Consider the following 26,754-nt stretch of genomic DNA (forward strand, 5'->3'; position numbering starts at 1 on the left):
AGTTCTTGCCTTGCTGCTGGCTGAAAGGTGAGAAAGGACAGGCTGGTAATTTAAACCGTGGAGATAAAAATCAAAATTGTGAGCTAACTCGGGTCCTGATTTTGGGGTCATGGTTATTGAGTACAACCTGCTACTTGGCATCTTGAGCAAGCCTACCACACCACTGCCTGGGAGACATACAGGTGTATGCTGAGCCCCAGCTTGCACTCCCCTGAAGCAGCTGGAACACTGCTGTTAGACAACCCTGGCTCATGTCCCACTAGCTCAGGTGATGTCTGGATTTTCTCCAGCCAGAGGACCTCCATGCATGGCTGTGGGGGACTGCAGCTTTCCCTGTGTGCAGGTCCTGCTGCACCGGCCATGTTGCGGAGCTCCAGGCCTCAGCACAGCTCTGTTGCCTCCTGCAGATGTGGCCGTGTGTCTGCCAAGCACTGTGTGCAGCTCATCACATCAGCCCTGCGTGAGGAGAGAGTACAGGCTGGATCCAAAGCTGGTGTGCCAATAGCAAGACCTGAAGACATGAAACGTGCTGGCTTGGGGGTGTAAAGAAGCAGATGCTATTAAGAACTGAAGCTATGGGCCAATAGGTTTATATAGTTCAGTGGTGTTTTTCAATATAGCATCTTAAAGGATGGATTTCATACCAGCACAGATGTGCTTTCTAAACATTTTTGCTTTGGTTGCTTTTGAAGTAATTCACTTTGCTTGGCCTTGGTTACCCGCTTTGACTTCTCTGGGGGCAGCATTGTGGCTGCTCAGCTGAGTGCTTTCTGCAAAGCACAGCTTGATGCACTTGAAGTAATGGTTTGTTTCATATGAAGAGAAATCACAAAAACAAACATTCGCACAGCCTGTCTCTTGTGCTTAGCTCCTTTTAACTCCTTTCTCTGGCTGCAATTGCATTCTCAGTTTGCTGGGCTCAATCTCCTGCATTCAAGCACCGCTCCTTTGCCTTCACGGGACCTCTGGCAGGTCTGCTGTAATTACACAGCACTGATTCCATCACCATTAGTGAAACCAGGACACAATGCTTATAGAGATGCTCCTTCAGCTTCAGTAAACAGCTTCTAAGTCCAGTAAACATGTACTGAACAGAGAAGGGCCAAGGCCAGGGCTCCCATCTGCACTGACCTCAGGATTGTCAACTTCTATTTATCACAGAAACCCAGCTTGAGGACGTTCTGCCGTCTGGAACCAGAGCTAAGGGCCGCTCGAACGGCCGCAGCAGCCGCGTCTGTGCGGTGCTGCCACGGAGCAGCGCCTGGGCGGCCGCAGCCCGACGCTCTGCGCTCCCCTCGTGCAACGACAGCATCGCGACGGCAGCGGGGTGACACCGCGGCAGCTGTCATAGGGGAAGGGGCCCCACGCGGCACACAAGGAACTTCTTCGGGGTCCGGACCGTTCCTTGGCCGTCAGGGTGCGGGAACCCCGATCCCCGCGGGGCGCCCCGCGCCGGCGGCTCCGAGGCCCGTGGGGAGGCGTTGGGCGGCGCCCTCCCCGCCCCGCTCCGCTCGCTGCCGGCCGCCCCCGGCAGGCCAACGCCCGGCGCTGGCGGCGCGGCCGGGCCCGTGGCATTTCCTCTGAGCTCACTGCGGCTGACGCGGCGCTGCTTCCCTCGGAAGAGGAAGGAGAGAGGGAGCCTCGCGGCGGCGGGCTCACGGACGTGGGCCCCTCGCCCTCGGACGGGCGGCGGCGCTGGGGGCGGCCGGGGCGGACGAGAGGGCTGGCGGCGGCGGCGGCGGCGGCGGGGGCCGGCATGGACCGAACCCCCGCCGCGCCATGGCCGCCCGCGTGCCGGAGCCGCGCGCCTTCTGGCCGCTGCTGACCTGCGCGTGCACCGCGCTGCTCTGCCTCTGCCAGGCCCTGGGGGGCCGCGCGGCGGCGGCGGCGGAGGGCGAGGAGGAGGAGGGCGCGGCGGAGGCGGGCTCGGTGCCGCTGCTGAAGGGCTCGGCGCTGCTGCTGCTGGGCTGCCTGCTGGCTCGCTGCTGCGGCGCGGCGGGAGGCGGCTCGAGGCCCGGCGGGGGCTGGGGCCCCTCGGCGGCGCGGCGCAGCGCCCTGGAGGGCTTCCACGCGCGGCGGCTGCGGCTCTCGCCCCACGTGCTGGGGCACAGCAAGGCGCACGTCGGGCGCGTGGTGGCCGAGCTGGTGCGCGCCGCCAAGGCGCAGGGGCTGCAGCCCGGCCCGACGGCCCTCAGCCTGCGCGGGGACTTCGTGCGCGTCGGCAGCGCCTACGAGCAGCACAAGGTGTGCAGTCCCGACTGCTTCGACGTCCTGGTGCCGCTGCGCCTGCCGCCGCGCCTGCAGCCCGAGCCGTGCCGCGCCGCGCCGAGCGGAGCCTTCGTCTGCGGTCTGCGGGCGCCCGCGGGGGCCGGCTGGCCGCGCCGCTACCGGCCCTTCGTGGAGGGCTTCTGCGCGGATCCGCGGGGACGCCGCCTGCTCTCCTCGGCGCTGGTGCTGCGCTGGTTCCAAGGCCACCTGCAGCGCTGCCTGGGCGCCGTGCGCTACCGGCTGCAGGAGCGCTGCCGCATCAGCCTGGCCGCCTGCCCCGGCCGGCCGCCCACGCTGCACATCCGGCCCTGCTCCGACTACGTGTGCTGCCACATCTCCATGGCCGTGCGCCTCATCCCCGCCATCCCGCTGGGCGACGCGCTCTACCTCACGGCGCTGCCCCCCGACGTGCCGCCGGCCGGCCCGGCCCACGAGGCGCTGTGGGGCCTCAACGCCTCGCGGCACGAGCAGCGGCTGCTGGCCTGGCTGAAGGAGCAGGCCCCGGCCTCGTCCTGCCACCTGAAGTGCCTGCAGCTCCTCAAGGGCCTGCGGGACCTGCGCGGGCAGAGCCTGGAGGAGCCCTTCTGCTCGCAGTGGGGCCGGGTGCTCTCCTCCTACGTACTGAAGACGGCCCTCTTCTCCCTGATGCTGCACGGGCCCCTGGAGGCCTGGGACGAGCGGTTCCTGGTGGAGCGCCTGGAGGACCTGGTGATGTACCTCAGGGACTGCCTCCGCAAGCAGACACTGATGCATTTCTTCCTGGGCAACGCCAGCCTCCCCGAGGCCGTGGCGCTGCCCAGGTTCCTCAAGGAAGCCGCCCCGGTGAACTTGCTGGCCGCCTTCGATGGGCCCACGCTGGACCTGGCCGCTTTCCAGCTGCTGTACACCTGGAGCCAGGCGCCGCACCTCATCAGGACGTACGGCGGAGCCCGGTACCTGCGGCCGGCTGCGTGCCGGCACGGCGCCGAGGCGCGGCAGGAGCTGCCCGCGGAGTGAGGGATCGCCGTGCGCCCGGCTGCCCGCGGTGGAACCCGCTGGGATGTTCTGTGGTTTTATCCCCGAACCTGAGAAAACTGGGAAACCGAAGGCTGAGACTTAAGGAAATGGCGATAGCTTTTATTTTTAATGTCGTCGTGGTGGGTTGTTTGTGGGAGGATTACAGAATTTCTGGGGAAGTGCCTTGGTAGGAAAGCGTTACTTTTGGTCGGTTCAAACTGACAGTTCTGGAAATCTATCTTAACTTGCCCTAGTGGCAAAACTGACCTTTTCTGAGATGTGATTTTTAGGGTACAAAATCCATCTGGGATTTAAAAATCCCGTGAGCACAAACAAAACCTCTTACTGTGCCGAGGTGCTCTTAAAATGAGATGAGCATTTGAGCATAGGTATTGGTCGCAGTCTGAAATGCTCAGTGACATGCTTTAAATTTCCTGTGTAATGTAAAACATCGTGCTGAATGGAAATGTAATAAGCATCTTAAAGCAGAACTAGGGGGAGAAGTGAAACTTCTGATGATAGCATGAAGAATCTACTTGTGCATTTCTGTTTTAAATGAAGGTTATGCTGAAGGATTGAAATACTGAGAAAAAGAAACAAATAGCACTTTATTTTCACAAAGGCCTTAATTTTAGGATAATTGGCTGCACTAAATACTCACTGTGGAGAAGGCATTAGTATTTTATTAAGGGGTGATGTTTGAGTCATCCTCAGGAAAACCTTCTTTTTACAGAAATACTCTGGGTTCTTGTTCTTGAGATATGTTGCATATGATTTTCTCAGAACGTGCTCTGACACAAGGACAACAACAACACAAACTTCCTGTTAGGTTTGGAACCAGGCTTCAACCAGTCCGCATCTCACTGATGTGTTCTGCCTGCTGCGCCCCTATGCATTCCAGGAGCAGTTTGGTGGCTTTTGGGGCTGCCACCATCTGTCTGCTTGTGGCACTGTTTTGACCAAATGACCTGATGGGATTTTTCTAGTGTGAGCAAATTGTTATCTTACTGTGGGGAGGAGGAAGTAAAATATTTCAGGGTACTCAAAAATGGTTTAGCACTTATTCATGGTACGGCGAAGCAGCTGTGGCTTCTGATGTATTGTAAATGTAAGCATCAGCGAGGTGATTTCCCCCCCTTATAGAAAGAGTGCGTGAGAATACTTCCCAGAGTTCTCACAGGGCTGAACAGGCAGCACTGAGCTGTTTGTTGTGCTCCTCCCTTGTCTTGGTTGTGAGGTTCAGCTTGAAGGAGTGCTCGGGCTGTCAGCCTCTGCCTGGTGTCTGTGTCTCTGGGATGGCGTGTAGAGCTGTACTGCAGCCGGTATGGGACCCTCATGTCTCCCAGGGTGTCAGCAAACGTAGAATTCCAAACCTTTAAGTTAAAATATTGAGTTACTGAATTACTGATGCTCAGGAAGTTGAACGTGTGCTTCATTACCACCACTCTGCATCCTAGGTGAGCACTCTGAAATGGATTATAAATTATGAAAGGTAACCGCTGGGATGCTTCAGGATGACTTGAAATTACTGAGACACTCCTCCCTGATGTACATACTGGTGTGCCTTATTCACAGCTCTATGCAACAAAGCACAAAACATTTGTAAGATGTACAAAGCTTTATACAAATCTATTTTTCTAAATGGAAACACTCCCCAGGCAGATGTTTGCCTGCTTCTGTCTCTATTTTTTTAACTGCTCTTGCAGTCTTATTTTCAGGTAATTATAGACAAGGTCATACCCGCAAGTTGGGTTTTTTTTATATTTGAAGCACCGTGCTTCTTTCTACAAATAAAACCAGTGTATTTAAAGGTAGTATTGATCAAATGTTCTTTGCACATGGTATTTAAGGCTAAGTAAGCTACCTTGGTTGTCTTTTTGTAGCAGACCATATGTACTATTTTTGCAGACTTGTATTATTTGGTGTTTGAAATGACTGCAGGGCTGTGGTCAACACCATTGGATCTTTAAGGACTGGATGAGCAATCCAGGGCATTGTGGCTGCCTGCACACCCAACAGAAACACTCCAGCTCTTTATTCTGGCATCACAGCCACTCCAGCTGGCTGATGGTTTGTTCTCATCACTGTGCATCCCTCTCTCAGAAAAGTAATTCCTTCTGTGAGAGGGATGCATGCTTGATGTGTGTCCTGTACTGGTGGAAGGCTGTAAGGGTGAGAACTTTGTTGTGGAAGTGTAGGTGAAGGAAAAGATGGTTGCGTTCAGGCAATTCTTGACAAGGGGAGATGGTAGAGAGTAGGAGTGGTTTAGGTGATGGAAGTTGGGCTGAGGGATGAGTGAGAATGGTGGCATGCTGTCAATGAAGATGCACTGAGCTGAAGGATGTGAGGATGAGGCTGGAAGAGATCTGAAAGTGAGGCAGACCTGGAGCAAGGGAAAAGCAATTTAACTGAGTGTTGTTTTGGCTGTATTTCCAAATAGGTTGAATCCATCTCGGATAAACAGTTAGGCAAAAACTCTCTTTAATAAGCCACATAGGCTGATACTCAGTGTAAGTTCTTGCTCAGCGAGGAATTTTGAGTTTATGATGACTGGTGGCAGAAGATATTTGCTTTAGCCTTGGTTTGGGCAAGCTTTCCCAAAGCACCACGTGCATGCTGGTGGACCAACTTGCAGCTGTTATGCACCTGAGACATTCAGTATATTTTCTTTATTTAATGTAGGGCAGACATTCATGAATACGATTGGCAGAAGGAGCTGATGGCAGTTGGGTTCTGTTAGAACCACGACAGCAGTAGTAGTGGCTGCAGTGCCTTGGTGCTCTCGCAGAGCCCCGTCTGCAAGGAGGAGCGCATGGAACTGAGCTGCAGGAATCCCTCCTCCCAGCAAGCAGTGCTGCAGTCACACAGCAGTGTTCTCAGCATGTATGTGCTGTGCATGAAGGTCAGGACTGTGCTGTAAGTTCAGCGCGGCATCCTCTGTGTGTGTGTAAGCTGAAATGAAAACGCAGAAGAAAGAGCATGTGACTTAGCACTGATGTGGGCTCTTGGTTCTCTTTATCTGCAAGCTAATTTTACAGAGGTTTTGTGCAAACGAAATCGTTTTTATTGAACACTGAAAAGTTGCATTTGTAAAAGAATAAGTTTATTTACCAGAATGCATATGTGTGACTTCTTTTTGTATTGACAAATCCTATGTATTTTGCAAGGGCATCATTTCTTATCTGACTAAATGTTTCAGAAACATTCCTCCTCTTTTAATTTGAATCTACAGAGTGATGTAAACTTTACATGTCTGTCTGCAATGGATGTTTTTGGTACAACTATTTTTTGCTGGTTAATAATTAGACCAAAGATTAAAGTGTTCAGCTGCTATTTTTTTTTCCAAAAAGTGTTAATAGGCTCAAAATGTCCATTTTAAGGCATTCTTTTCCTATTTAATACCAAATTACAATTGCACTTTTGTTGTTTCCATGAAGTTGGTGTTCTTATTTTAATATTTCACTGTAGTAATAAACAGCTGTTGTAATGCATCTGTGCCTCGAGATTTAAATCCTTTCTTGTGGTTGTTCTTTTGTTGTTTAGTAAAAGCAGCCTGCAACCATAAAGGTTTCTGTGAAGGTTTATGTGCTCTTTAGGAGGAGACTACTGCAGCAGCAAAGCTGTGTTGAACCAGGAAATCCACGCCTTGGAGTGTGCAGAGATACGGGAAGGGAGCCAGGAGTGCTGAGTGTGGCTGGCACGGACAGTGGTGGTGTGGAGCTCTGACATGGACCACGTTGGGTTTGTGGCTATGTTGCTCTGAGGGTAGGGAGGCAGTGGTTCTTGTTTCCCTGGTTCCCATTTCAGGTTGCTGCACAAAATCTGCTTTTCCTGGTGCTTAATGATGAGCTAGGACTTCATTTAACCACATCCCTAGGAGCCTTTCAGTTCCAAAGCTTGCAAGTTGCACTTCATTAAATATGGAAAAACTTGCACTGAAGCCAGCAGGAACTTTGTGAATAGACCAGCAAGTTACCTGTCCTCTGCTGCTCTTAGGTAAGATGTCAAAATTACGTATTTGTAGTTTGTGCCGATGCTCCCTATTAAAGAATGAAATAGCAGCAAGATCTCCACTTTTTTAATTGTTTAATTAAAGCTGTGCTGAAAGTACACAGGTCTCCAGATCTTTGTGTGCCTGCCTCCTGCCTTGCAGACAGTAGCTTCTCTAGGAGGGGCAGCAACAATTGTAGAGTTTTCTGAGAATGTCCAGATTGTGGGCGTCTCACTTGCAAAGATTTAAAAACTGACAATTTTTACTGTCAACACTCAGTCACCCCACTCAGTGCTGGGGAAGTACATTTAGATCTTTACTCTTTAATAAAAATGATCTCATGTGAATGTTTTCCTTTGGAAGCAATAACAACTCGCTTCTCTGCAGTATTTCTCTGCTTGAACCCTGAGTTTCCATTAAGCAGAAAATCATCAAAGAAACACAGGAGTTTCTTTTCATGATAAATCTGTTATTAACCAAGAGCTGGCCTAAGGACTTGCATGTGTGGTGTTCAAAGGAAAAACTGTTTGCATCCAACTCACTGGATAAATTGTTTAAAATCTTTCCACTCCTGTGCAAATACCTTCCTTGTAACGCAGCCAAGGTCACTCATGAACTGCTGATTAAGTACTGCTAATGCAAGTTAAAGCTGCCTGGAGGGGAAGGACTCTCGTGCGTGCATATGATTTTCACAGAGCTGCAAAGGAGTTCAGGTAGGATAAACATGCTTTACAAGGCTGCTTTATTTCCCGTGTCAACTCTTCAGATACCTGTCTGTTCCATTTTCCCCGAGGTAAGTGCAATTCTGACTGATGGTAACTAATTGGGGGAGCTGGCAGGAAAGCAGCCAGTCCCGCTTCACTGTGCTGATCACACCGAGGAGGTGGCCATTGACACAGGGTCAAGGAGCACGTGCCCTGTGGGTGTGTGGGCTCACTTTGGTGCTCACTGGTGCTCTCCTTGTGGGTCTGGGTAGCTCAGCACCCTGAAGTCAGCAGGCTGTCGGGCTGCATGTAGGCAGAGCTGCCTTTACCATGTGTCACCACCTTGCACTTCTCAAAGGCACGGTGTGGCTGATAGGCTGCTTCTGCTCTTGTGTGTGTCTACGGGGCCCTGTTTTAAAGCTGTAGCCAAAAGCTGGCATATTTGCAACTGCTTTACAAGAGAATCAGTGTCATGCTATTAAATCAGCAATAGAGCTATAGATAACATATGCTCTGTATCTGCACGACAGTCTGTTAGTACTCAAATAATGATGTACGTGCCAAACTCCAAAAGGTTGTTAGAAATGCATATGTATCAAATGTCATTGCATGGAAGTTTTCTGCATTAAGGAAGCCTTATTTTTTCCATTTACAGGATAGCAATGCTGATTCAGAGCCTTGGAAAATTTCTGTGTACTCAAGTTACAGGTCTGCATTTCTTGAAACTCCTGGGTGTTTTTTCCCCCTAAAGCCAGGACCAAAGCTGTATACAGAACAGTCGGTTCTGTGGCTTGGGCTGGGCGTGATCAGGGCTTGGAAGAGTTGTCACAGTAGTAACGGTCTTCTACAGGTTTCTCTCCCTCCTCCAAAGAGTTCACACCATAACAAAAGAGATGGGAGGTAAGGAGTTGAGAAGATGGTGACACTGTGGGATAACTGATTTTAAAAGCCGAGCACCACTGGAAATGCAGGCCCTCCAGGCAGGCTCACGCTCGCTGAGCAGTGCTGCGGCGTTTCCTGGTTCCTGCTGGCACAGAGGCAGCGGCCGCGCTTTGTGTTGAGCCGTGCGGGAGCAGAGCTGCAGAGGAAGTGACTCATCCCTGTGCTGTGTGCGGCTCTGTGCTGTGCAGCGCGCTCAGGGATACCACTGGGCTTCTTGGAAACTGCCTGCAGGCCTGCAGTGGGGCAGCGAGGCAGCAGAGGCGCGTTACAGAGCCTCGCTTGGGATCTGTGGGCTGTGCCGGCCCGGCTGCTGCGGGCAGCGAGTCCCAGGGCGCTGTGCTGTGCTTGGGGCGAGCGGGCTGCTGCTGGTGGTGGCTGTAGGGAGTGTGTCAGTGTGCCTTTGGAACGGCTTGCTTTGTCTCATATTGCTACAGGCTCGTTTAAGTGTGATTGAAAAAGGAAAAATTCGCTCATCATAAGGATTCTGAATCATGGGCACTTCTCCGAAAAGTGTTTCTGTTCAGGGTTTAAGGTGCTTTCCCAGAAGCTGCCAGAGCTCACCAACCCTCCGGGCCCTGCCAGAGCCAATGAAAAGGGCCAAATGTTAAAAAAAATGAAGCGGAGGCGAGTTGAGGGAAACGCAGCACCATCAGAAGGCTCCAGGAAGCCTATGAGCCCCTGCTTTTGTGTCAGTGTGGTCTTTTCCAGAGCGCTGTGAGCATGTGGGCAAACTCTGGTTAAGGCATTGGGAGGCACGGCACTACGCAGTACAGCCTGGTGCTGACAGTGCTGGTCTCTGTGTCTTCTCAGTGCCGCCCTTGTAGGGGGTGACCAATTAAAGTGGATTGGCCTTAGCTGTAACATCTGCTGTGAGAAGGCAGCAGTTCTTGGTGAGGATTTGGCAAATCGCATACAGTCAGTTTTCAAATCCTGCAGGAGCTTAACTCATTTAGGAACAAAGCGAGTCTCAGGCAGAGCTCTTGTATCTGCCAAAGGATGATGCTGAGTTTTTTCTTTTTATCTCTTTGCTTGTGCGAATAACAGCGCTCTAAGCTGTTCTCGAAAACCCGCAGCGTGTTTACAGGGGGCATGGGGCACATAATGTGCTTTCAACGCTCAAATAATTCTTCAAGAAAGATCGTTAAAGTCTTCCAAAACGATCCCTTTGTTAAGAGGCAATTAAGGGCTTATTAAAATGAGATGCTGTGGGATGAAATTAGTATCCAACTTGGAGTGACAACAGAATCACCCATGTAGAAGGGCTGGGGAGCAGATGGGAAATAAAGAGCAGGGCAGGAGGAGGAAGGGGCAGCTCTGCAGCCACGGCAGCTCAGGACTGCCAGCAGAAAGGTCTGCCTTGCTGGAAGATGTGGCAGCCTTGCTGAGAGCTGGCTGGGATTGGCACAAACCTCTTTGCACAGCGTGTCAGGGTTTGGTCTTCTGAGGAGGAAGGTCCTGATGTGAGCTCTGCGCTCTGCTTTGCAGTGTGTCCTGGTGCGGGTGCTGCTCCCAGCCTGGTGGTGGGGGGATGTGTTCCCCAACGTCTGGGGAAGGGCTGCACCAACACCAGGTTCTTTTTGGCCAGTGGCAGTATTTAAAACTAGATTTTCACATCAAACAGCTCTGGGAGCCCCACAGTTTGAGTATTTGTTGGATCATGGCTGGAGTATCTACTTGTGCTCAGTACGTACAAGCAAAGAGCTATTTTATTTGAACAAAACCTCTTGCTCTCGGTGGTTAGCAAATGGAGTTGCCCTGGGCTTTCTCTGCTTCCTACCCTTGTGTGAGCTGAGGGACTGCTCTGGTGTCAGCACACACACGGGCAGCAAGCAGTGCTATGCTGGGAGCGTGCAGATGGCAGAGAGTAACTGTGGGCGGATAGAACTGCTCTGACTGAAAGCAGGCTCTGTGCGTATGGCAGCATGTGTGTCCCGGCTGCTCTGGCACGTTTCCTCCTTGAGAGTGGCCAGAGCTTGTTCTCAGCAGATTTCCCACCCCCGTGATGGGTTGGGACCTGCAGGGGAGGCAGCAGAGAAACAGCTCCCTTCTTCCAGCATGGTATTTTCATAACCTTCAATGGCATCCCGGAGGAGCGGGGGCAGGATGGTGACCGTGCACTGCCTGCAGCCGCTCTGCTTCTCCCACTGGGGAAATCCAGAGTGAGGTAATGCTGTTTTGCCTCCCTTCTTGGAATCCGCTGCATTGATCTCCAGTACACCATGTAACTGCTGCTGTTTGCGCCATACAAACACTGGTCTATGCTCAGACCCCAACAGCAAGGATGAATTTCCCCACCTGGGTTTTAGCAGCTCCTGCAGACTTTCGCACATGAAGTTGGCTCATCTGATGATGAAGACAGATTTGCCTTCAAAGCATGGGCCCACCAGGTTTAGGTCTATTGTGTGATGCCATATTTGCACGTTTGCTTAATGAGATGGGGAAACCTCACAGAGTGGTCTCTGCTGGTGTGATGGCATGATGGTAAAAAGAGGCTTTTGCAGTAAAATCCATCCTGCCCTTTGAACCTGTTGAAATTTGGAATGGGAACATGCACATTTGTGCAGATGATGATTTGGTGTTTGCAAGTCAGCGATCATCAACCATCTCTGTAACTCTTCCTTCACGGCTCAGAAGCTGGTTTCATTGCTGTTGATTTTGTGAAGCCCTTAAGCAATCTCTCCCCTCCTGTTTTGGTCATTTGCTTCACATTTTAAAAGCTTTTCTCTTAGCAGCCCTGTTTAAGTGCTTTGGGATGACTTTTGCTACATTTTACAGCTGTGATGCCCCAGGGCTCTGATGGAAGCCTTGCTGATTGAGTTGAAGGAACCGTGTTGGATTACATCTGTTTCTGTGCTAACTTACATCCCTAGGCTGGAAAGGAGAAAGCAGCAGATGCCAATTTGCTCGTATGAATACGAAAGAAACATTTTAAGATGAGACTTATTACTGTGAATCAGTGAAGGTGTGAAGCAGTTATTTAACAAAGTTAGAGGGGATGAAACTGTTCCAAAATAATTCCTCCTCGAGTCCGTAGTGTACCAGCGTCTCAGGACTTGTCTTACAGTTTTAACTTTGAATCCCAGAGAGATGGCCTTGAGTGCACGGCCTTGAGCTATGAGGCTGAGTTTGTCTCATTTCATAAAATTACATCCCCTGACCCTTGTGGAAGATCTTGTCTCACTTTGAAGGCTGGAGTTACCACAGGTGTTTTTTATTTGTGGAGCTGTGTCACTGCACAGGGCTGGGTCTGGCTGTGCTCAGCTCCACACAGGGCTGTGCTGTGTCCTGTCTGCACACAGCCTGGGGATGCTGCGCTGCCTCAGAGGGCTGCTGGTGCTCAGTGCTCCACCATGAGGGTTAAACAAACATCATTTAGAATTCTTCTGTAAAAACAGAGCTTGCTTTCTTAGGAATTTGCTTCAGAAAGGACTGTGAGATATTCTCTCTCTCTAAGGACGTATATTACAAAAATAGCACGGTCCTGTGTCTGCAAACAGAAATGTGAGCCTGGAGAAGAACTCCAGCAGCCGAACGGCTTGGGTGAGCCCATTGTAAACAGAATGAATTGCAGCAGTGACTGCATAACCAAACTTCCTTTAAATACAACCTTCCCTCCTCAGAATTCTGAAAATACCCCAGGCTTTTTTCGTGCACCGTTTCCAAGCTGTTTTGGCCTAACCACGAGGAACAGCTTCCAGAGCAGAAGAGTCCCAGCAGAGCTCTGCCTTCCTAAGGGCCGGGCTGTGGGAGCAGCAGCGATCCCACGGGCAGCGCTGTGCCCATGGCTGAAAGACACAGCCCCAGCGTCCCAATGGCACTGCGACTTAGGCTGTCTGCCTTCCGTGCTGCCAGCTGATTGCACTTGACGTGAGCCCGATGACTACAGCAGTAGCAAACAAATACTGCAGAAGCTACAGGGGGTGTTTCTGCACGTGGTCAGCGTGTTGGGACCAAACAGGACTGAACGCGGCGGTGACAGCTTCATGTAAGCGGGAGCTCAGATTTGAGGGCTGGATCAAACAGTACGTGCTGCTGCTCCCTCAGAGGCTGTGTGCCCTTTGGCTGTGTTTTTTTAATCTCTTTTTACTATAGAAATAGCTCGAGGAGATTATGCTGCGTCATTCGGTTCCCTGCCAGGGTGTATTTTAGTTAAAGGCAAATGAGAAAATGTGTGGTGCAGGAGAGTGGCTGTAACTTCCATTGGCATAAGCAAGGACGTTACAAATTACGTGAGGCAGAGAGGATCTGAGCACTGCAGATCAAATTCAGCCACTTTGTCTGGAGACATAAGAAGAAATTTGCTTTTGCCATTATTGCCACTTAGGGAGCTGCCAGGTGGCTGGGTAACGACCTGGCTGTGCTGCAGAAATGCAGAATCAGCAGAGGCTGATTGCAAAGGAAACCTATGGAGTTCTGCGAGTGCATGGCAGCACCAGGAGCTGCAGGTGGGGGGACAGGGAGTGGATTTCAGCTGCCTTGGGAGGGATGATGCTGAGGGGAAACAGAGCTCGTCCTGCAGTCATGTACTGGGGCTTCTGTGGGCTGCCAACAGTGGTGGGAAGCAGAAGCCACCACAGCTTGCCATTCATACACACATCTGGAGATAAGGGGCTTGTTTTAGGGAGGGTGGGAGCTGGCATGGCACCTAGGGCTCCTCTAGGGGTGGTAAGAACTTGGCACAGGAGCAGCAAAGACATTGCATCTTGTCTACCACCAACACTTTCTCCTCCCCTTGCAGCAGAAAGCAATGTCAATTGCTTTGGAAGGATTCAAATGAAAATCCTTTGAAGCAGCCATCAGACTTCCTTCCTTTCCTTCCTCTGCTTTGTCAGTGATGCTCTTCTCTGCTAACTTAATGGCATGAAGCAGCCCGGTGTCTCTGCCCAGTTGGGTGGATAGGAGCACACAGGGCACTTGGAATGCCATCAGCCCTGATTTCAGTTTGTCACAGGAGCTGCAGAACTGATTTGCTGTACTGGAAGGAGATTTTGCTGCTTGCTGAGCTGGTTGAAGTGATTCAATTGCCTCCTCAGGATATATAGCTAATGCTAAACCCAATATGTATTAGTACACGTTAGAAGAGAAATCTATAATAAAAGGCATATCCTGCAATCATGGTGTTAATTACATTGTTTTCTGTGTTGAAATGCTGCATTTGTATGCCTCGCCATCTGCATCGCAGCCACTGCATGTGGGAAGCATGGAATGTGTCTTATCAGACACAGGGCGCACAGCAGAGGACATCCAAAGGTTATGTTGTCATCATGTCAAATGGGGCTGTTTATTCTGACTGCTGGAGAAGCAGAGCTTAATCAGAGCATCAGCCATATGCAGATCTGAAATTAGATTTTACAATAACCACCTGTCTGCTGGTTTGAATCCATCATATCCTTTGGGTTGGAGCTGTATTTGCCCAGTGAGTGCGTTTGCTGAGAGAATGTAATCTGAAAGCCTTCATGCAGCAGAGTACCAGTGCCAGAGTGCATGTATATGTATGAGTGTGCCATGGGGCACAGCTGCCTGACGCTCTGTGCTACGGGCTGCTGCTAACGGGGCTGAGGTCAATCCCTGCAGCAGCCAACAGCGCTGCTTAAACCTCACATCAACTTCATTCTGCTGCTCTCCTTTTTGGGTTTACGATGCTCACACACTCAGCCAAAGGGCCTTCTGCCTTGGAAGGAAGAGGAGCACTGAGCGTGGTATGCCACAGTGACAGAGGATGGACACAGCACCAGCTTTTCCTCTCCTGAGCATTTCTAAGAGTATGAACAAACGCCCATGCTCATATATTCATATAGTGAAGCCTGTCACAGGTGTGACTCACGGCATTATAGCTTTAACCAGTCAAAAATCTGTGTTAAAGTTTGAGCCCCTCTCTGTTATGTTGCAATGTGAACAACAGCCATGTGTTGGCTTCCTGTGAGCTGCATTAGGGCGGTGGTGAGTCAGGATGAAAAGAGCAACGATATTCAGGGTAAGGGCTGACATTTGGAATGCTGGCACTCAGAAAGAGGCTGCGGAATTCAAAAGAATTCAAAAGCAAAAATTGACAAACAGCTTGTGCCATGGTTTAATCATGTTCAAAACTGCCTGAAACAAAGCGTTACAGATTTTGCCTTGCTTATCTCCGCTGCAGTGGTTGTTCTTCTGAAGTGGGAGCTGCTCTCCCTGGGGAAAACGAGAATGTTATTTTCTTAACTGGGGATAAGGCTCTTCCCACGGCAATCAGCGGGAGGTTTCCATTGAATCCAGTGAGAACTCATCTGGGCCATACATGTGCTCAGTGACCAGAGAGCCTCCCAGCTCCAGCGGGACGTGAGCTCACCTCTCCCCAAGACATCAAAGCTCCACCAGTTGGGGTTGCAGCTGTGCCCAGGTGTTGGGAGGCAGCCATGGAGCTTCCCACAGGCAGCAGGCAGAGCCTTCACTTACAGCAGTGCAGAAAGGAGCTGCAGCCTGTGGTACCGAAATGGCGCTCAATAGCCTCAAACCTGCACCTTTCCTGAGCTCTCCTTTTGCAGAAGTTTGGTCTCAGAGCAGGCTGTCTTCCCTCTGGAGTGCCCTTGAAATAATGCCCAGGTCAAAGCACCGCTCAGCAGGGTCTGTCCAGGAGGGCCACCACTGGTCCCCATCATTGGGTCCCATTGCTGGGACTAATCCAATCACTCGTCTCATCCCAGGTCCCATTGCTGGTCCCATCACTCAGCACGCAGGGCATAGAACCCAGGTGCGTGGTGCTCAGAGCTCCGCGCCACCAGCTCGTTCCTCATCACCCGGGAAGACACAAGGATGCGCTTTATCTCTGTACGTTGCACACGTCTTATCCCCGTGGTAAGCTCCTGAAACCCGCACAACTCAGGTGTGTTCGTAGCCTCCTCTCACAGCGAGCTGCCCAGAGGCGGCTCAGGTACAAAAGCCGCTTTGCCCGGCGAGCCCGCCCCGGCCCGGCTCCGTACCGACGCGCTTCCACCACCCCCTCCTGGCGGCGCCGAGCCGTGCCTCTCCCCGGGTACCGGCGAGGGGTTCCGCCGCTGAATTTCCGCGCCGGGCCCTCTGGAGGTCAGTGTTCGCCCGCGCTGCAGCGGACCTGTTGCACCGCGCCGGGACCGGGCAGCGCCCGCCGCTCGCAGCCTCCGCGGCCCCCAGCGGTCCGGGCTCCCGACGAGCCCCGGCGGGCGCCGCCGGTGCCGGCGGGTGCGGGGCGCGGCGGCTCCCCCCGCCCTGACGGCGCCCCCGGCCTCGCCGTGAGCCGCCCCCTCCCCTCCTCTCCCTCCCCTTTCTTCTTTCCCCGCCCGGGGCGGTGCCGTGCCGTGCCGAGCCGCGGGGTGTAGCGCGGCGCAGCGGCCGCGGGCACGGCGGAGCCCCGCGGAAGATGGCGTACATCCAGGTGGGTGCGGAGCGGCGCCGCTGCGGGATGGCAGAGCGTCCCGCCGGGGTTCGGGGGCGATTCGGGGCGCTGCGCGGAGCCGGGCGGGCGGCGCTGCCCTGCGCGGTTTGGGCGCGGAACTTCGGGGTAACTTCTGTGGCGGGGGGCGGGCGAACGCGGGCCGTGCCCGCACGGGGACTTCTTGCCGCGGGTGAAACGCGACTGCCGAGCCCCGGGCAGCCCGGGATGGCGGTGACCTCAGCGGCCCCTCCGGCCTGGGCGCATCCTCGGCTGCGGGCGGCCCGAGCCGTCGGCGTGATGGATGGGAACCCCCGGCAGTGCGGGGCCGAATTCATTTCGGGTTATTTTAAAATCCCCAGCGCTTTTCTCTCCGGCTCTGCGGTTTCCAGCTGCTTGTTTTTCTAGCTCTGTAGGCTGCAGCCCAGTTTTCAAGTAAAAACGAGCAGAACGCCTCTAGCTGGACGAGGCGTCCGGGAGCTCTACGGAAGCCCCCGCTCTCAGCGCCGTCCGTGCCCGCTCTCCCCCCCCCCCCCCGTCCTCCGGGTTTTCCCCGGCCTGGGGCTGCGGCGGGGGCTCCGGGTGAGCGCGGCTCCCGACGGGGCGGGCTGGGGGCCGCCGTGCGCAGAGCCCCGCGTGCCGGGATGTGCGGCGGGGCCGCGGCTGCCCCGCGCGGATTCAGCCGGTGCCGGCGGGGGCACATCGCTGTCCCCGGGGACGTGGTTTCGGCGCTGAGGCGCTGCAGAGTGGGGCAGAATGAGATTGCTGGGCACTGGGGGCAAGGCACAGGGATACCGGGGACAATAGGGGTGCCTGGCTGGGAGTCCTCACTGCCCGTTGCACCGTTCTGCAAACCTCTGCTCCTCCCAGCGCCCACTTCCACCTCTGTGAGCCAGGTGGATGCGCACAGCTGCTCCTGTTTGCTTTCCTTTCATGGGTTCCTGCTTTTATATCCTCGGTGGCACTGGTGACTTGTTTGCCTGTTCTGTAACACTCAGCCCTTGTTATTGCTGAACCCCCCCGGCAGAGCGTTCTGGGCGATAGCAGCATTGCTGTTGAGCTCTGTGCAGCCCTCGTGCTGCTCTGCTCGCTGGCACATGGCGGTGCTCTCCCATAGCCCATGGCTGTGCCATTCGTGGCTGTGTGCCCCAAGCTGTCCCCATATCCCTGCAGCCACTCAGAAGTGCCACTTCTTTTACCCAGCATGTGCTGCAGCATTTGAGTGCATGGCACAAATTCAGTGCATTATTTTTAGAGCAATTTAAATATCCTCACAGCAGCTTCGCTGAACCATTGTCACTTTGACTGCAACTTTGCATTAATCAGGAATGATAAAGCCCCATGAAACCTCTCAGGATCTCCTTAACCAGTTGGTCCGTGGGTATCCAATCACCATCTCGTCACATTGCACTGCAGCATTTTCAGCCTCTTAATTTCTGTTGTAAATGAGCCATGGTCTTCTCACCAAGTGCTGGTTCTGGAGAAGTTCAGATGGAGTAAACACAGCTCATAGGAGTATTTTTGGAACAAAATTCCACTGCTAAATCATGGCTTCTTTGTAGAAGGTTGTCTTTGTCTCTGTTGTCCATGAACGTAAAGACAGAAACTGATTTGTGCAGGTGGAAGGCAGGGAAGAGGCTTTTTGTTGTTTCTGTCTTGTGGACCCCCTTTCAGAAGGACAGCTGGGACAATTGGGACACTCAATTAGTCATTAGCAGGGTAAGAAGAGCATTTCACCAGGCACCTGGAATGCTGCTAACTGCGTGGTTACAAATGAAGAAAGGTGTGTAGAGTGTTGCAAGGTGGGCTGTGTGACTTGAAGACCGTCTTGCTGTCATTTCTCCCTTTGCTATATACTTTCTGCACCTTCAGGAAGGGCTGCAGTGCAAACGTCTGAACTGGGTGCATGCTGCAGGCTTGGGGCACTCAGCTCCGTGCTTTTAACCTCTGAGTCAGGAACAGGGAGAGGCTGAAAGAGATGTGGCTCTTGCTATGAATGCTGCTTTTGCCAGGTTGGTGTTGGAGCTCTGTTCATATGGGCAGATTCTGGACACACACCTTTCCCAACTGCAATGTTTGGATGTGATTTGCTGTCTGCTGCCATTGGAGACAGCCATAAGGAAAGCAAAGTGGCCACAGATGGTACCCATAGCAAGGGGCAAGGAGCAGGACTGTTGTGCTGTGGGGCAGGTTGGGATTTCACTCCTCAGCAAGCTGGCTGGGAGCAACAGCCAGCACCTGGCCAGGGCATCTCTATGGGGAATTGGTTGTTTTGCAGCAATTTCAGCTCGTTCCAGGCCGGGGCATGTCGTGGCAGAAAATGTGAAGTTGTTTGAGCATGGCTAACCTGTTTTTGTCTCTTTCATTTTGTTCTCCTTTGCTTCATCCTGGATGTCTAAAAGGACAGTTGGAACCAATAAATGAGGTGAGTTAATCTGATGATTCACTCTCTGCTCTGTCTCCTCGCTCCATCCTGAGGGGATTGTCTCGTATTTTCTGACTCTTTACTGATGTCCTAGATATAAGTAACACACCGCATTCTAGGCTGATGATTTTTTTTCCCCCAATGTACAGTGTTTGTTTGTGGAAAACCTGTTTTAGTGAAGCAAAACCAGATGTTCCCATGAGGCTTCCTCTGCAGACCTGTGTTCTAAGAGAAAATCCCTCAGTGTGGTGTGATAGCACCCTTGTACCAAATGATTTGATGGGACATCTGTGGAGAAATGCTCATGTGCTCTATGTCTTCAGCTTCTTATGGTCCTTCCAAGCTTACATACAGCTGTAGAGTGGTTTGATTCCTGCTCAACTCTGGGGATGTGCTGTGCTCTCTCAGCTCTGTCTCATGGCCATGGGACAATGATGTTCTCAGCAATGCTCCAGCAGGCTGCTTGCTGCAGGATGGGACGTGGCTCAGTTTGGGCTTTCTGGTGCAGGCATTCGTGCTCCCTGCAGTGGGCTGGGTGTGCACAAAGTCAATCATCCTAGCAGAGGGAGGCATGCAGACAGAACGCGTTCACTAATCCGTTTTAGCGGCAAATTTGTGCTGTAATGCCTTACGTGAATGGATCATGTGGGTATTACATGCTGACATGTCTATGGGGATGAAAAGTGTTCATGTTGCTGTGTTAAGGTTTTCAAATTAAATAGACCTTGCAGAATTAAGTTGGAGCTTTCACTTACCTTCTGGTTTTCACTCCTTCTATTGTATGTTTGCTCATCAGTTTGCTGATGTGCATGAAAGAGCAAGCGTGTTTCCACTCCAGCGTGTTGTTACGCAGTAGTGTTTTGTAAATCACCCTCTTGCCAACATACATAATGATACATTGCTACCAGAGGAGAAGTACCTGCAGTGAATGCTTATTTTCCTGCCTTGTTATGGCAGCAGTGAAGTTGGGCTGGTAACTGTGCAGCACTTGTCTTTTTGGTATAGATGGAATAAACACAGTTCTTAATGTGCTGTTGCAGAAACACATGAGTACAGCTGAATGTTATTTCTCAATAGCTACTGATGGGTTGTAATCTTGTACTTTGGTTTCCAATGGCTTCAGGGTCTGCTCGCTAGAATCTCGGATCTCTTGCTGTGCCGGTGGACTTGTAGAAATTGTTGTCAGAAGTGTTTCGACTGTAGCTGTTGTCAAACAAATGAAGATGAAGTTGAAATCCTGGGACCTTTTCCTGCTCAGACTCCAGCCTGGCTGTAAGTTTAGCTGCACAATTTCACAGCACTAATGGAAGAGTAGGGCTGTTCAGCTGCGATGGGAGTATTGATATGAAAAGGTGAGAGGGGCTCAGGGTTTGGAGGATGCCATGCATGAAGGAAGGATCTCCCGGTGAGGGTGGGAAAGTAGATGGCTCAGTGGTAAGGAGAACCAGCAGCACTGTTAGCTCAGATAGTGTCGGGAGCCTTGGTAAAGCACCTTCTGGTAGGTAGGTCAGAAATTACCTTGTAAGCTGGCATGGAAGCTAATTTGTTGGTTTAGCATTAAAGACGCTTCTCATTTTCTCTACAGACAGACCAGACCTTTGGAGCACTTTCCACTAAGCTGAAATGCTGATGAATTTGTTTTGGAAAAATTTCTTATCTTGGCATTAAGATTGTTATAATCCAGGAAGGTGAAAGGCGTACTTTGTACGTGTTCTGATGAGAAATCCATCCAAAGTTTCATTTAGCAGGGCTTGAACTCCTGCATCATCTTAGGCCTTTTCAGGACTTCCTCTCGAATCAGCAAAGAACAAGAGGGACAGCAGCAGGTTTCACCCTTTGAAAATCTAGCACAAAGACAGACAGTGATCTCTTCCCTTTTTTACTCTCTCACTTTGGGAACCAGAGAGGTGACTGCGGAGGCATTGCTGATGTGTTGGGCTGTCTTCTGTGCTCAAAGCCGTGGCTCAGGAGGTGCCCATTTGGCACATCCCATGATGCTGTGATGTTGGTGGCACTATGATGCTCAGCTAATGTTACCTACTGCTGCGAGTACCTGCTGCTGTTCTGTTAGGTCCAAAAGGTCCGTGTGCTGTTGCTGCATGAAATTTGTGTTAAACCCATGTTTAAATCATGGGTTAAATCATTATCTATGTACTTTTTTGAATCGTGGTAGAATAGGATGGTAATTAATACCGAAGCAATAAAAGTAGAAATATTTGAGATGTGTTAGAGTGATTTTTGAATGCTGAACATCATGTTTAAGAGTCAGATATATGCCCTGAAGTTGGCTCACCTGCAATTAATGTGAAATGGAAACAAAATCAATGCTAAGTAGGAAAGCATTGCAGACAGGAGAACGCAGCGATGAGGTAGCAGTATTGGACGTAGAAAGATTGCTGCAGAAACACTTGTGCACCTGGGAGCAAGCAGGCAGCCTTGCTGTGAGAGGGAACCTCAGAGCTGCCATGCTGTGACGTGCAGCTGGTTGGCCCTGCAGCCAGGTATGGGGCTGCTGCTTCCTGCCTGGCTCTAGGGCACTGTGATGTGATGATCTTGTGGATGAGCTGGGCTTTGCCACAGGCTGAGAACACAGAAACCTTTCGACTTGTAAAATGCTCTCTCTCCAGTCTGTATTGTTCTATCCCAATTCCACTCCATCTGAAAGCCTTGATGATTAATTTTGGTAATGTTGATAAACAGAAGATAACACATTCTCAGAGAAGAGCTGGGCATTTTTCCAACCACGTTGTGCTTCATGCTACTCTTCTCCCAACCACGTTGTGCTCAGTGATGCAGTCCGGTAGGGTCCCTAGGACCCCCAGCCTGGCTCACATTCAGGGCTGTGCCTTTGGTGCCACATCTTCACTATTCCTTCCAGCTTTGGGGCAGGTAGGGGCTGGTGGGAGAAGGTGAGTTCCCACAGGTGGCACCTGGGAGGGCAGGCAGAGCCGTTAGGGAGGACTCTGTGGATGAGTAATTTGGCTTTGAGTGGCAGCATGAAGGTGTCTGGCCTTGGGATGACTGAAGCCACTCTCCATGCATTGTAGGGCTCTGCTGACTCCTGCTGCTTGGCAGGGATGGGCCCAACGTGGCACCAGGAGAGTGACCTTGTTGGGAGCTGGTCAGGGAGCCCCAAAAGGAATGGAGTGAGGAGAACAAAGAGCAGAGGTGAGAAAGACATAGAGTGAGAGGATTCCTTTATGGAATTACCTATTGAAGGTAGGAAACAGTGTTGAGTTAGGGTTAGGTCTAGGGTTGGAAATAGGTCTTGGAGTAATGTGTTTAATAGGTATGTTTTTACATACTCAGCTCAGAGATCTGTGTATGCTAATTAATACCATCCTTATTTCTCTTTTTGAAGAGAAAGCTTTTAGATTCAGTGGAAACCCCTCAAATGGAAGATGAATGTGACAACACCATATTCTGCATTTAGATACATGCATTAAGTTTGGGAACAAATCAATTTATTGTATTCCCTGCTCACAGCCTGAAAGCGTTTTAAAAATAAACCCAAATTTTCAGCTGAGGTCTTTCAATGCTGCCATTTCTTCGTGCACCCAGGAAGCAAATGCCATGCAGTTTGCTCCTTCCCTATGTGCCCACCCAGTCCCCAGAGAAAAATTGATGCTATGGTCTTCATTTGCCCACTAGCAAACAACAGGATGATCTGTCTCAGTGATCTGTCCTTTGTGTTTTGCATGCAGGTTTTCCCTTTGGTAGCTGTGAGACACCTGATGTCCTGGAAATTCAGTAGAGGTCTTTAAGGCTGCAAGTTTAAGTACTTCTTGAGAGGCTGTTGATTTTCCTCACTTTCTGAATTTTCACAGTAGCCTCCAGTAGCAACTTGGAAAAAAAACCCATACTGAACTGAACCTAATTGCATTGACCTGAATGCGTGGTAGCTGCTGCTGCTTATCTTACGATGAGTGATTGCATCCCAGTCTGTGCAGCGGTGGGCTGGGAATAAGGCTGTGTGCTGGCACTGCCTGTTGTGGAATATTCTTCATAAAAACCCAGAGATAAATGGTGCATGTTTTGTGAGATTAAATTGAAATCAGAACGAGATTCCTCTTCCCAAAGGCTCTGATTAAGCAGAAACAGAGCTGCTTCAGCCAGAGCCAAAGTTTATTTGAGGAAAAATTATTGTAGCTCAGTAGCAATTTCCTTACTAAAGGTCATCTGTATGTTATTAACTCACTATTATGTTTACCCATTGTAGAGCATCCTTAATGCCTCTCTTCCTGATTCCCTTTTCACTCTGCTTTCTTGTTTTGTGCATTTGCTTCTCAGACATGAACACATCCAAATGCTACGTATGATCGTGCAGATCTGCACTTAGGCATGAAAAAACTGTTTGTGCTTCTACTGTGTCACACTGCAGGCTTTGGACTGCCTCTAATGGGCTGCAGAGCTGTGCAAGTACTGTGTGCCCTCTTTAACACAGGTTTTGGTTTTGATTTATTTACTTTTGGATTTCCTTCTTTGTTTGTTTATTTTCAATGCGGATGAGTTGTATGAGTTGTATGACTGGATTAGTGAGGCTTGCATGTACTGTAAATCCTGCTGTGAATTTTGTGGATTTAGATAAGAAATTCTAGTTTAAATATCTTTTATATTCAGGGGGCCTTTTCTATTTTGTAAAATTGTATCTCCCCAAACATTTGTTTCTCTAGCTCAGTCACTGATTACTAGAGCAAATGATTCAATGTATTCTATTGGTACCCAGCCTGGCCATGGCCATGGGATGAGTGACTCGGGAGCTGGGCTGGAGCAGCATTCCCTTTGCTTTGCTCATTCTGTGCTGGCGCTTTCCTTGTGACCTGCTGAGATTTCCTGAGCTCTCTGTCTCCTGGATTCACGTAGCGTGGTGCCCTAAGTGTCCCGTGCCACTGCTTTGTTTCGTTTCCATCAGCAGACTTCTACCCGTGACTCAGCTCTCAGGGTGCAGTTGAGGCTGTACCCTCGGCGTGGTTCTCACTCTCCTTCCAGCCAGAGCTGAGAGATCCCAGCAGTGGTGTGTGCCTTGCAGCTGTGAGAAGTTGAGACTTTTAACCTTAGAGAGGAAAACTAAGGTGAAATGGGAACTGTATGAGGATTTTGTTATGATCCCAGTCTCCTACTGAATCCTCTTGAGGTGCTTCAGCTCTCAGTGGCACTGTTACCGGGTTCTGCTGTCCCCTCCCTGCCCCCACCAAGACCCCATGGGCAGTACCATTTCTGTCTTTTGAAAGTCGCCTCTGCTTTATAGGAGTGGGTAAAAAGCAGCCAGTTCTTTAAAAAGGCATATCAATAGATTTATTGAGTTTTGAAACCTCAGTGTTGTGTCTGCAAAGTAATATTTTACTGAGAGAGGTGTTTGGTGGGACTGGGTTGTCTGAGCATGATGGTCTCCCATGCTGGCTCCTTCCTACTGGTGGCCACTTCCAGAGAGCACCAATGGATTTACAGCAGTAAGCTCGTGTTGTGAGGTGCTTTTGTTTGTTTTCTTTTTTTTTATTTGCTCAAAAACGAATATACTACTGCTTATTGAGGTCCAAGTCACATGCCTTTGTGGCCTGTGTTATGCTCTGGTGCTGATACACTCCTTCTTGAAAGGCAGGCAGAAAGATAATCCCCTTTTTACATAGGCATGAAGTCAGTTGCTCAGCCTTCTGCTTGCCAAGTAGATGTGAAGGAGACACCCTGCAGCATCCTGGGATGTACACGCAAGATTAGAATATCCAAATACATTTTTGTTATGTATGTAGTCCTTCTACTGTGTTGAATCACCCAAAGGTCTCTCATTATAACAGGATAAGCAGCCAAAATGAGGACAAAAATGGAGACTCTGATAATACAATCAGTGACCTGCCTCCCACTCATCAGGATGTTTCCCCTGACAGAAGGCGGTCGTCTTCAGATACATCACGGTCCACTTACAGCCTCACCAGGCGGATTTCAAGTAAGGTCGTCCTTCCAACATTAATGTAATTCTTGTGGGGGAAAAAGTCAGAGTGTATTGCCTGCTCTTTCATCTCTTAGACAGGTAATCAAGTCCGAGCTGAAGGTACATTGATTAAAATCTTATCCCGTTCTGCAGGAACATGGTGGAAGAGGCCAGCCTTGTTCTTCTTGCTAAAGCACGTGTCTGGTGAAAATGGATGGGGGGGAAGCGTAGCTGAGATTGCTCTGCAGCATAACAAAGGGTGCTATTAATTTTTTTACAGTGTAGTGGTGGAAGGTCCCACGTTGCACAGGTGCAGAATAGCCAAACGTAAAGAACCACGAGATGCCTTGGGTCTCTAATAGGTTGAGTTTCTAACAGTCATATTTATGCACTTTTCTTTTTTAGGTTTAGAGACGAGGAGGCCAAGTTCTCCGTTAATTGACATTAAACCTATTGAGTTTGGAATAATAGGAGCCAAGAAAGAAATAGTTCAGCCAACTATCCTGCGGAAAACCTATAGTCCAGATGACTATTTTAGAAAATTTGAACCAAGACTGTACTCTCTTGACTCGAATAGTGATGATATGGACTCCTTGACAGATGAGGAAATCTTATCCAAGTACCAGCTGGGCATGCTGCACTTCAGCACTCAGTACGACCTGCTGCACAATTACCTGATAGTGCGAGTCATTGAGGCTAAGGATCTGCCTCCCCCCATTTCGTACGATGGCTCAAGGCAAGATATGGCTCACTCCAACCCCTATGTGAAGATCTGCCTGCTTCCAGACCAGAAGAACTCCAAACAGACTGGAGTTAAGCGCAAAACTCAGAACCCAGTGTTTGAAGAGAGGTACACATTTGAAATCCCATTTTTAGAAGCCCAGAGAAGAACTCTGCTTTTAACTGTAGTGGATTTTGACAAATTCTCACGCCACTGTGTCATTGGCAAAGTGTCAATGCCCTTGAGTGATGTAGACCTTGTGAAAGGCGGACACTGGTGGAAATCCCTTGTTCCTAGTTCTCAGGTAACAGAATTGATTGCATTATTACCACAGTTTTTCCTGCTGTGTTTGTTTGTTGGTTTTGGTTGTGGGTTTTTTTTCTGTGTGTGTTTCCTCCTTTCTTTGTTAGCATTTAATACTATTTTTTATTAGTTGATGTTATCTTGTTAATGCAGCATCTGCTGGGTTGAGATGAAGTTGAGCCTATAGCTGGCCTCGTAGCTGCTTAGCTGTGGGGTAGAGAAGCTGCCTTCTCTCATAGTCAAGGGAGGTGGAATGACAAAAGATTTATGTCAACTCCAATGAGAGCAAATCAAAACTGCTTTGGAAATCTGCACTTTGTGGAAGATCTTTCTTGTCACTGCAGTGACCTGCCTCTGTTCCCAGACACTGCAGTGACACTGTCTCTTCTGGGTCACTCCTGTGGTTGTTCACATGACTGTGCTTTGGAGAACCACTGGCACCAGTTCAGTAATGATCTGATGCAAAGAAAGCATATAGAAGACAAAATCCATCCCAGAGCAACAAATAGCAAGGTAATTTTATTTCTGTCATGTCCCTGAAGGAAATTGAACTTGCCACAGATGATATCTGATGTGAATGGCATGTTGCATGCACGCAGCTTTGGGCCAGCAGTGTGGCCTGAATGGGATGGCAGAAGGATGCAGAGGGGGTCCTGTGCCGAGAGGGCTCCCAATAGCACTGCTTCCTCTGCACTGGGAAAGGAGCTGCTCAGGGGAAAGGGCTGAGCTTTGCCACCAGGGCCTGCAGCGTGCTGCCAGGTCTGCTTCTGGCAGTGCCACCTGCAGCAGCCTTGCACAAAGCGCAGCCAGAGCTGGGCATGGGTGGCATTGTAGCAGTCTGTGCTAAAGACTGGAGCGTCACCGGAGGCTGACATAATGTGATTGCCTCTACCTGATTGTCACCACCTGTGAGATTACAGTTTCTAAGTCTTGCTATCTTTGCTGAATCAAAAAGCCTGTGTGAACTCAGAAGGTTCGTGGTTCTTTTGATTTATGTCCACAAAAGCATAGCTGGAAGTGCTGCACAAGATGAGCAACAGATTGCTGACCTCATCTGTGATGTTTGGGTCTGAGAGTGTGATGTGGAGTGGGAT

General features: G+C 50.5%; 2 protein-coding genes across 6 annotated transcripts in view; both read left to right on the forward strand.

Moving 5' to 3' along the window:
* Positions 1-1,587: 1,587 nt before the first annotated feature.
* Positions 1,588-4,952, forward strand: ITPRIPL2 (ITPRIP like 2). The gene has a single exon (XM_048962113.1). The coding sequence runs from the start codon at positions 1,780-1,782 to the stop codon at positions 3,262-3,264; it is 1,485 nt and encodes a 494-aa protein (XP_048818070.1). The 5' UTR covers positions 1,588-1,779; the 3' UTR covers positions 3,265-4,952.
* Positions 4,953-7,922: 2,970 nt separating this feature from the next.
* Positions 7,923-26,754, forward strand: part of SYT17 (synaptotagmin 17) — a 38,233-nt gene continuing 19,401 nt past the window's right edge. Inside the window, exons 1-5 of one of the 5 annotated variants that reach the window (XM_048961970.1) lie at positions 7,923-7,968; positions 18,688-18,710; positions 19,834-19,982; positions 24,503-24,651; positions 25,042-25,661. In XM_048961970.1, the coding sequence (XP_048817927.1) occupies positions 7,938-7,968; positions 18,688-18,710; positions 19,834-19,982; positions 24,503-24,651; positions 25,042-25,661 (972 nt within the window). In that variant the 5' untranslated portion in view covers positions 7,923-7,937. Of the gene's footprint in view, positions 7,969-15,857; positions 15,961-16,179; positions 16,289-18,687; positions 18,711-19,833; positions 20,063-24,502; positions 24,652-25,041; positions 25,662-26,754 lie in introns of those variants that run through there. The other 4 variants (XM_048961971.1, XM_048961974.1, XM_048961973.1 and 1 more) reach the window with 4 other exon arrangements.

This window comes from Lagopus muta, chromosome 15 (genome assembly GCF_023343835.1).
Source record: "Lagopus muta isolate bLagMut1 chromosome 15, bLagMut1 primary, whole genome shotgun sequence".
Lineage (NCBI taxonomy): Eukaryota > Metazoa > Chordata > Aves > Galliformes > Phasianidae > Lagopus > Lagopus muta.